Raw genomic sequence first — 11,115 nt, forward strand, 5'->3', positions numbered from 1 at the left:
TAATCTTAATATATCATTATTTTGAGTAATACATTTTTTAATCACTTACTAATTACATAATATTTCCTCCTCCGTCCCTTAACAATCTATCCATTTTTCCATTTTGGTCCGTCCCATAACAAAGTATCAATTTTATTTTTTTAGTAATTGTACTATCTACCTAATATTATAAATACTACTATAATTTACAATATATTACACAAATGTCATTACCTTTTATATCATACAATACTAATAGGGTTAATTTATTCCTTTTACCTTTGTTTCTATTTTATTAAATATAATACTAATATTTTTAAAACTCTGTAAAAAAAACAAATTGATATATAGATATGAGACGGAGTGAGTACTTACAAATTTGTGCCCTAGCTAAAACAAACAAATTATTAATTACATAATACTTAAAATTTTGTGCCCCAACTAAAGTAGACAAATTATTAATTACATAATACATAAAACTCCGTGTCCAACTAAAGTGGACAAATTAACCGACCGGTAGAGACAATATTTTTATTAAAAACTATGGGAATTAAATAGTAAAGAAGATGAAATTCAAACCAAAATGACCTAATCTCCAAAGTCTATCGCTTCATAATTTGCTCATTAGCCATATGGGAGAATCAACAATCCAATCTTGATTCAGATGAATGCAAATAAATTTCTCATTACATGAAAAAGGATGAACATCAAATAACAATAACGTAATATTCGAAGTGTACTTCAATTCCCGTGCTCTTGCTGATCTTGATGCTGTTGGTTCACGAACATTTCGTCGTTAATCAAAGAATCGAAGAACGAGGAGAACACATCGTCGTGGCTGATCATTCCTTCCTCGCTATCCTCGGAGATTTCCAATCTTTTCGATCCATTCTCATCATTTTGATGATGATGATCGAAGAAATATTGCGCGTAGCTATAGATTTCTCCATCTCTTGTGCTCCCAATCATTACATGGTTTAGGGGAAATGGGACATTATTATTGGAGTCGGAAATCGAGGATGAGGAGCCGGGACATGGCAAGAATTGGCGATCCGAGGAGGAAGAATTGATGAGGTTGTAATTGTTTTGAAGATCGATGGTTGAGGGTTCGGAATTAGGGTTTTGTAAGGGTTTGTGAGTTTTGGGATCGATCCCTTGTCGAATTAATTTCTTCTTAAGATGCGTGTTCCAATAGTTTTTTATTTCGTTGTCTGTCCTCCCGGGAATTCTTCCCGCTATCAGAGACCATCTACATATACACCAACACAAAAATTATATATACTATCTCCGTTTCACAACAAGAGTACTATTTTCTTTTTGTACGTAAATTTTGAATATTAATATTATAATGATTATTAGTAAAAAAAGATAGAAATACCATATAATATGGTGTAATATAAAAATAATAAGATTTGTGTAATATATTGTAAGTTAGTAAGAGTATTACTAAATTAGAAAATAATAATTTTGTTTTAAGACGGATGAATCATAATATATACACATATTAAAAATGAAGAATAATATAACATATGAAATATATAAAAGGAGTTTCAAGGTTGCTCTTTTGAAGTTTTATTTATTTATTTTTGTTATTAGATTGGCTTGGATATAGTATTTTATAAGAGAAAATTGTGTATTTTTATAAAAAAAAATATTACGATAATTGTATAGTAAACATAATAAAATCAAACTCTAAAATAATAAATCTTTATAATCCCATAGGGTGAACTATTAATGCAAACAATGCTTTGGACCCTTTACTTTTATTATGATTAGATGATATGCATTTATTTCAAATTCCTTTTAATAAAAAAAATATTTGTATATATATATTTTTATAAAATATCATATTTAACAACCTTTTAAACATAAACTATAAATACAATTTATAAAAGGATATTAATTTTTTTTTATAAACTAGTACTTCATCCCTCCGTCCCACCATAATTGACATTTATTTTCATTTTTTTCTATCATGTTACAATGTCATGTTACAATTGACACATTTTTATTTTTGGTACAAATTATTAAATCAAAATATTTTTAACAAATATAAATCAACTTAATTAACTATATTACATTCAACATTAGGACCAACTAAGGGTAGAAATAGGCCAGGCTGTCTGTCAAGGGCCTATGGCCTGCATAAAATCTGTCAGGGGCCTACGACCTACCTGCATAAAGTCTGGACTGATCTGATCTATTTATTAGAAAGGTCAAGTCCAGATTTTTATTAAAGCCTTTTTATTTAAATAGAACAGACATAGGCTTACAAAAAAAACCCTTTTTTATCAAACAGGCCGACTTGTTTAATAATAATAATATTATTATTATAAAAAAATATTTCTCATTATTATTAATTAAGAATAGTTTTATATCTAATAATGATATATAAAAATATAATAATATTTTTAAAAAGATTTTAATTATAAATTTATTATAAAAATAAAAAATAAAAACGACTTTTATTCTAATTTAAAATTTCAATTTAAAATTTCAATATATGAACGGTTGCTGTTTCCCTCACAATTTATTTGTTTTATTTACCCTAATTTAAATAGTCCCATTTTTTCACTACACCTTTTCTGCACATTATTCTTTTCCGTTGCTTCCACAACCTATATGGTGTATACAGATTTACAATTCTAGATAATAATTTTTTTTTTTCTTTTTTATGAATTGTAATATATATTTTTGCAAACTATTACTATTATATATTTTACTTTATACGAAAAACTAAAATTATTATTTTTGTCATTGAAAAAACATAATTTTTCTTTTTTATATATAATGTAGCATTTTAAACAGGTTCGTAGGCCAAATCAGACTTTTAAAAAGATCAGGCTTAGGCTTTTAAAATATTTTTTTTCAGGCTTCTAGGCCAGACTCGGGTAATATTTTTAAAACGGGCCAAGCCTATTTAGCCAAAGCCTGACCTATTTCCACTCCTAGACTAGCTCAAAACTCCTTTATTCCTATTTTTCTCTTAAAAAAATAAATATTTTTATATGTATTTAAAATTACACATCTTTTATAAAATTAATTTATGTTAATTATAAAAAATATATTTTTTTATTTACTTGTATTATAAAAAATTTTATTCTCTATAAAATGATATCCATATTCCATATATTTTTTAATTGCTATATAATTTTTAAATATTTAAATATATATTTTATTTTTTTTTAAAACTATAAATATTATTAATTATAAAAAAAAAATAATATCGTAACTAATTATTATTAACTAACTAAATATTCTTACCTTAATCAAAGTGGGAGGGAGAGAGTATTATATTTAATTGTTGCTTAAACATAAAATACAATACAAATCAAATATACCCTAGAGGCTAGAGCCGAAGAGTTTGTCATATAATTTAACAAACTTTACTTCGTAATTAGGTTGTGTGCTTTCGATAATTATTTGATTTGATATTTCTGAAAAAATAAAATAAAATCTGAATTATAAGATAAAATCCAAAAAAAAAAATACTACCTTCATGATTTCTATTGTTAAAAAGTAATTACAATAAAAGTTATTAAAATATTTACTTTTATTATTTTTAAGATATTTTGTAATTAAAAAAATTATATATCTTATTAAAAACCATGTGCACGCATTGAAAAATATAAAAAGATTGAAACCAAACAAATCCTTAATTCTTACAGAAATTTTATTATAATTCTACCATCCAATTCGATCCTCTTGATGGAAATAAACCCTAAAATGAAAAGCAACAAGAATTGAATAATAAATTCGAAAATGAGAAATGAAAAATTAATTATATCTAGGTAAATTCATCGCCATACTCAAGAAATTAGAAAACAAATTGTTATCTTACTTTTTAGCTCGTCACATCACATAAAAAAAAATATATATATATATACTTCCTCCGGTCACTCACAATTATTTTTATGTTACTGTACTTTAACATTAAAAATATTTTATATTTATATAATTAAATATCCTTATATTTTTTATAATTTTTTATACAAATATCCTTTTAAAATATTTTTGTAATTCCTTTTTTTTTTTTAACATGTGTAAATGCCACATTAGAGGCAGAGGTAATACTATTTTTCTCTCCACCGCTTCGCCTTATATTTTCAGAGAAACAATAGTTAATATTTCAATAAATATCATATCAAATTACTATTATAGAAATTGGAATGTACCTGTTGCCGAGGAGGCGGTGGAGGCGGAGGATGAGGTCTTCTTCGTGGGCGGAGATGCCGCCGCGCTTGACGGAAGGCCGGAGGTAATTCATCCACCGGAGGCGGCAGCTCTTCCCGCACCGCCGGAGCCCCGCCTCTCTCGCCAGCGTCCGCCACCTCCCCTCACCTTCTCTCTTTATGTAATTCGCCAGCACCTCGTCCTCCTCCGCCGTCCACGGCCCCCTCTTTATTTGCCCCGCCGCCACCGCCTTCATCTTCCCTAGCTAGAGATGGCCTCCACTATTTCTCTTTCTCTTTCTCTTTATAGTTGGATTGGCATTTAATGTGTTTGAATTGGATTCTTTTAATTAATTTTTGTGTAATTGCGTATTTATTTTACTCGGCGTCCGATTACAAAATAAACATTTAATTAAATACCCCACATCATTACTTTTATACTAGAAAGGAAGAACAAAAATATCATTTCTTAAACACAATGTAAAAAATAAATATTTACTTTGTCCGTGGACAGATGGAGTGTTATTTTTAATTGTTAGAATCATTTAGTTACACTGTTCTGTTTCCATGCTGATCGGATGACCACAGCTACAATGCTAAATTCAGTGTTGTGCGGAACATAACACCCAATAAATTCACTAAAAAAATACATTAATAACACATAATTTATATTAATATAATACAAATACAACATATAAATTAATATTATATAATATAAACTCAGAGAACACACTCTTATATAACACGTTGTAATTATAAACAAATACAAACAGCACATATTGATTCTAATAAAGACAAATACTGTTTGTATATTTTATGCATACTGTTTGAAAAAATGAACGTTCTTACAATAAGCCACACCGATCAAGATTCTTCGGTGAATTCCTCGACCAAATATTTTATGTTTTGTATGAAAAATAAGTATTCTTACGACCCTCAAGCCGCGTGAATTCTACACCGAGTTCCTCGACCTCAACTGGTTTGCCGCAGCCTATTTATTACCAAAACTGCTCCCCAAAGTATGGAGGATCTATTAGTTTTTATCATTATTGTGTTTGGACACAGTGCAGTGTTTTGCCCCCAAGATTATTGAAAACTGCTAAGTTAGAGCTTACAAGATTCGAGCTGTCTCTCCAGAAAATGAATCGAAAATGTCACAACTCAACGAGGATTTTCTTACTCAGCCCCTGAGAAACGATATATAGAATTAGTCATGCACGAGGAAAGAACTATTGGAAGCTTGAAAATTCAATTCGAAATTATTCAAGAATGGCACCAAAATGAATCCAGTATATAAGTCCTGATTCCGTAAGGCGAAATGCAGCACGAAGGAAAAAAAAATTGAGAAGATATGTCGCGCGTTGCAATTGCAAGGTTTTGCACTAACCTGCCTACATAAGAGTTGTCGGTTGTATTGACCACAATTTTATCTCCAGCTTCAACATGGGCGGGGACCTGATATAAGACACCGAAAGAATTTGCATTAGAGAAGATAAAACTAGTACGAGGTTTAGGAGGAATTTCAATAATCAGCCGAAAAGAAAACAAACACCTCCCCCAGAACAATGTAAATCGAAATTCATAGCAAATGACAATTTTCTTGCTCTTGGTTCACAACTCTCCAACTTATTCATGTTCACAATGGAAATATGTAAAGAGTAAGGAGAAAGAATAATATTTAGAAAATTCTGAAATGTGTCGTTTGCTATGCGAAATCTACACAAAAAATTGGTTAGCAATAATGCCCGTGAATTTTAAGATTTTTTACTGGATATCTATAATTTTCACAGCATATCGAAAAAAATAAATCGTAAAGGTCAGCACGAAATACGACAGGTACGATAAGATGAATTATGAACACGTCTTTAGGTAGTAAACAACTTCAAACTGGAAACAGCAAAGAAGTACAAACATCTAGTTGAGACGAAAAAAGCCCTTTATACATCCAAAACTTCATTTCCTAACCTCTTCAATAAAATCTCATTGATTTTCGCATGCTCTTGGACTCTTAATAATAGAAACTTTTATTAAGTAGTCATATAGAAAATATTTGATCAGTTGTATATTTTTTTGATATATCAGTCTGTCCAATTTGTCACTTTCTTTGAAACTCGACCAGAATAATAATTCTCAGGGAATGTAGCCAAGCTAGTTCATTAGAAAAATAAACGAGTCGAAATTGAAGGGCTTTAGAGCACTCTACCTGAACAGTCACACCATTATCCAACAAGACCCTCTTGTACCTGCATTATGAATAAGTAAGACGAAATATCCCAAGATTATCATTGATATATGGCAGAGTAGCAGCGGGATCCTTATTTTGCTACTATTTGGCATGCAATGCAACATGGTTTGACCAATTTCCCAGGATATGAACTTAGTGGAGAACACCTATACGATTTGGTCAGTTTAGTTCTTCCCAAAGAGTTCAATCCATAGTATTTTTAAAGAAGTGTCGTTAGCTCCTTGCACAGAAAAGGTGTGGGCAATTTGATCATACTGTGGTTGGGACATGACAAGTAAGTGCATCATAGTGTGAAGAGATATACTTCCCAAAAGAGAAAGTGTGCTCTATTAATTTTTTGCTAATATTTTATAAACATGGCATGGTGAAAATAATTGGAGGACCAAGTAATTGCCCTTCCAACCACATTCAAGGCAGCATGCAACATTTGTTAGTCGAAAAAGATAAAAGAAACGAAAAAAAGCTGACAATTTTGATAGCTGATACAAATTAAAGAACATTTGATAATATACAAGCAGATATACTTACGGTGTGGGTCCGCTTCCCTTTAATGCCTCAGATGCTTCAGCTACTGTGCATGTTACTTTTTGAGGAATAGACACTGACATGGCTTGTTCATTGTAGAGCTGAACACTTATTCTCATATCATCTACAAAAAATGGAGGGCTAACAGCATTGATGGACAAATAGCTGAGAATATATTTACACTAAAGAATTATAAAAGCCATATAGATTTCGGAACCTAAATCATCAGCTAAGTGTAAATTGTAGCTAAGACTTGTTCTCTTCCTGACAGCTTTTCTTTCTTTAGGGAAAAAAAAAAAAAAATTGTGGGAAGATATTGAAACACAGCAATATGGATTCTGTTTACATATGTTATCAACTTTGTTCTGGCACTATTAATTAAAATTTCACCCTCGAAATCTTTGCATCCAACCTCAATTTTTAACATAAAGTACTATTTTCTATCCAAAACATTACATTCAACACATATTTCCATTCAAAACTTTACTATTCCCAAAACAACTCAAAGCACCAAAATACTTACAAAACACATCTAAATGCAGCCTATACTATACTGTCCTCGACACTATGTTACAGATAGCTTCTCATAATTTTTTGTAAGTTACTAATACAAAGAGCAAATATAAATACATAAACTTATAAATAAGGTAAAATAGTGAATGATGCCATATTAAATAGTTTTTAATTAAACATCTGCAATGCTGTGACTTTTACATTAATGAAGGTTATCAATATCTCATTACCAAGCATTGCTCGAGTAATAACTAAAAAAATCATGAAGTGTTCAGTTTGGAATTTTGGATATCAATGCCCATCCAAACAAAGATGAAGGATTCTTAATTCTCAATAATCCCATAAGTCCAAAGAGCAGGAACATGCAGCTAATTGACCAGAAATCAACATGTAGGCAGCTAGACACATAAGCAAACTTAAATTTATGCAATACGACCATTATCAAATAATTGATGTGAATAATTGATGTGATGATATTGAGAAAATATTACTTATGAACAAAACGAATCTTTGGTTCTCAGAAATTTCCAATTTTAACTACTAACATATCATACTACTTAACTTCGGAAACCATGAAAATAACATCAGAATGTAAAGCGTAGGTTATGTGCAGCTAAGGTGTCAGAAAACATTACCTTGAAGATAAACAAGAGATTCACCAAATAAGTGTCTTGGAACTTCCAACTGCACGTACGTTTCTGGCCTGAAAATTTCATAATAACATATGTTATTCTTTTACTTCAAGAAAGCACAACACGGAGTAAAAAGTTATAAGCAAATAATAAGTATAAGAAAAGGAAGCACTCACTCCATCAGCACAATATTTCCGGATTCATCATCTGTGTAAAGGTAATTGAATGGCTTCTCTTGAGCGTATATCCCTGAATAAAACTATCATGTTATTTTGAACCAAATGGAATACATAATGTATTGAGTAAAGAGTTACTCTAGAAACTGTGCCCTTGCTATATTGTGAATGTCAATTTTGCAATGAAGTTATTACATATTTTAAATATACACCTTGAATGATGACTTATTTATTTTTACTTACCACTCTTATTCCGTAATAATCAGTGATGGAACTTGGCAATTATTCTAATAATCTAATTTCTAAATTGTTTACCAAGTTTTCATGATTTAATCATCAATAGTGACGCATCACGAAACAAACAGAAAAACAACTACCACACAGGGCCTTTTCTACTGTCATTTCTTTCTCTCCCAAATTCCTATTAGAACTATGATGAAAAATGCATACTTTCAACCGGCTCATCTGTGCGTAACCTTTCGTTCACCTTACTTCCAGCATTGACATCACGAAGCTCCACCTGTTTCATTCACTCAAGAAGAACAGGATAACTTCAATTCAAGAAACATTACAAATCTTCCTAGACAAAAACTTGACCTGCCTCAGAATCTCAACATCACTACCAAATAATAATAATAATAACAGAATAAAGAAGAAGAACAATGATCCAATAAATGATTGAGCAAAAATTCTTAAATTATTGATCAAAGGAAGCTGACGATTCCAAAGTACACAAACATAGCTGGAAACCTGTATTATAGCTCCTCCCCTTCCTTGGGTACTATGCTGTGCTTTTATAACCTACACAAAATTTCAGTTCAATGTAATGTGAGCCATGATCTAATCTCAAAGAACCCTAAATCCTTAACCAAAAAAATCACTTATGGAAGAATAGTTACCTCATAAATCTTTCCTGCACTCAGCACATAAACCAAAAGATATAATTCATCAGTATGTATTGTAAATGTTGCACAGAATCACTATACGATGCTGATTTTTCTAACCTCGTCTTTCAATAACATTTCCTGGCTTTACCTGCACCAAATGACCAAAAACATGAAATACCACTCAATTTTCCCAAGCGAAGAGCTTAATTCATCAAATAAAAGTGTCTGCTAGCATAATTGCATCTTTTGCTTGTTAAATATGCACATCGAATCGTTTGAATCCGTGCAAGACATGAATCTAGCCGCAACTACATGCTCGAAGCAGTAAACGAGTAAAATTGAAGTACACAGGAGCTCAAACAGCAAAGATAGAGACGTACATCGCCGCCTGTGAATCTAGCGCCGCGGAGCTGGGTGGCGGACCATGGCGAGTCCAGAAAGCCACAAATTGAAGGGGAATCCGACCGATGGAGTTTTATAATACCCGCGCAAGTTGTCAAAGTTCTTCGGCTGTGGGGAATTGCGACTGCCGCGGCGGCGGCGGCGGCTGAAAGGCGTTTGGCGACGAGGAGGCGCATGTTAGCATTCAACGCCGCATAACCACTTCTCGACACTACTTTGTTTTGTATTCTGCCTCTGAGATTTGGATTCAAGCGGTCCGGTCCGGCCATGAGTATAACCGCCCCGGTCCAACAAGCTTTGAGAGTTCAATATGGGTCTACCAATTTGGTTTGGAACTGTTTAGAGTGTGGATTAGGATATATAGGTTTGTCAAAAATAAATTAAGCTCGAAAGCCTGGTCCAAGGATTTTAAAAAGGAACTATTTATAGTGTGGATTAGAGTATATAGGTTTGTCAAAAATAAATACGGGTTTGGAAACCCGGTCAGAGCATGTACGAAAAATTCGTGCTCGAGACTTAAAAATGATATTCGAAAATTTTCGGACATTATTTGACCCGACACAATAATGAATCGGGCCATACCCGGACTCATAAGGGTGAGACCGTATCCGGTCCGATCCAATTTTAAAATTTAATATTTAAATTTTAATAAATTTATATATATATATATAAATTTTTGAAATAAAGATAAAAATTTAAACATGATGGTAAAACATAACTTGAATTCATATACATAAAAGGTCGAGATTGTTATTATGCATTTTATTTTTATTTTTACAGAATAAAATAATGAACAATTTGGGTTTGTTCAGATAAGCGGTTTTTGAAGATTTTTAAAAATTTGAAAATTTGAAAAAAAATAAAATATTATATTTGATTTGATGTTTTGTGAGAGAAAAAATATATTTGATGTGATATTTTTTTAAAAAATAAATATTGAAAATTAAAAATGAATAAAAGTGTATTGCGTAAACAGAGCCCAAATTTCGAAAATAAAAAATAGTTGAACAATAAAATGCAAATTAATTAAAGGGATTCCAAGCTTCACTCTTGACCTTACATACCAATAATATAAATTCAAAGTCTCCCTAATCACAATCCAGCCAAGAAATTAAAATGAGTGATCGATCCATCGAACCTTGCTACAATATTATTCCAGGATCATCGATATAATGAATTAATTTCGATCCGTCAATATAAACGACGATGAGAATCGCAACGGCGATTATTATCTTGCTGGCATTCTCATCGTTAATGGCGAGGGTAAGTTCGTCGATTGATCCCAACAAATTGCAAGAATGCATAAACGAGTGCGTGCCGATATGCATGAAGCTCGACGATGCAGCCGAGATTGGATGCACAATCGCTTGCTCTTCCGCCTGTCGACAGCTGGCGGGGAAGGGCGTGCGAGGCGACCTCTTCAAAGTCTTGTAAATCCGAACAATATTCGATATTCATAAATTTCTTTCGAGGTTTGGATTGGATTGATAAATTTTGATTGTGGTTTGTATGATCTTTGATCTATAATTACAAATTTCTTTCATGATTTGGGGTTTATTGTTTTATCATTTTATATTCAAATTA

At 31.5% G+C, this 11,115-nt stretch overlaps 2 protein-coding genes across 3 annotated transcripts; both read right to left on the minus strand.

Annotated features, from left to right (window-relative positions):
* Window positions 1-318: 318 nt before the first annotated feature.
* On the minus strand, window positions 319-4,570 carry LOC127253694 (transcription repressor MYB5-like). The gene is made up of 2 exons (XM_051278408.1): window positions 4,155-4,570; window positions 319-1,228 (listed from the first exon to the last, which is right to left on the minus strand). Exons 1-2 carry the CDS (start codon window positions 4,406-4,408, stop codon window positions 721-723), a joined length of 762 nt encoding a protein of 253 aa, XP_051134365.1. The 5' UTR covers window positions 4,409-4,570; the 3' UTR covers window positions 319-720.
* Window positions 4,571-4,934: 364 nt separating this feature from the next.
* Window positions 4,935-9,847, minus strand: LOC127253693 (uncharacterized). 2 transcript variants are annotated; one of them, XR_007839307.1, is made up of 12 exons: window positions 9,510-9,847; window positions 9,247-9,277; window positions 9,142-9,155; window positions 8,993-9,043; window positions 8,693-8,762; window positions 8,243-8,315; window positions 8,070-8,137; window positions 6,925-7,045; window positions 6,355-6,394; window positions 5,539-5,606; window positions 5,267-5,338; window positions 4,935-5,158 (listed from the first exon to the last, which is right to left on the minus strand). XR_007839307.1 is itself a non-coding variant. In XM_051278407.1 (11 exons), the coding sequence occupies exons 1-11, from the start codon at window positions 9,798-9,800 to the stop codon at window positions 5,332-5,334; spliced, it is 834 nt and encodes a 277-aa protein (XP_051134364.1). In that variant the 5' UTR covers window positions 9,801-9,847; the 3' UTR covers window positions 4,935-5,331. The 2 variants fall into 2 exon arrangements, 1 of the variants encoding a protein (XP_051134364.1); XM_051278407.1 differs by having other exon boundaries at window positions 4,935-5,338.
* Between the last annotated feature and the right edge of the window lie 1,268 nt (window positions 9,848-11,115).

The sequence above is a fragment of the Andrographis paniculata genome, unplaced genomic scaffold, assembly GCF_009805555.1.
Source record: "Andrographis paniculata isolate CXL003 unplaced genomic scaffold, ASM980555v1 Contig51END, whole genome shotgun sequence".
Lineage (NCBI taxonomy): Eukaryota > Viridiplantae > Streptophyta > Magnoliopsida > Lamiales > Acanthaceae > Andrographis > Andrographis paniculata.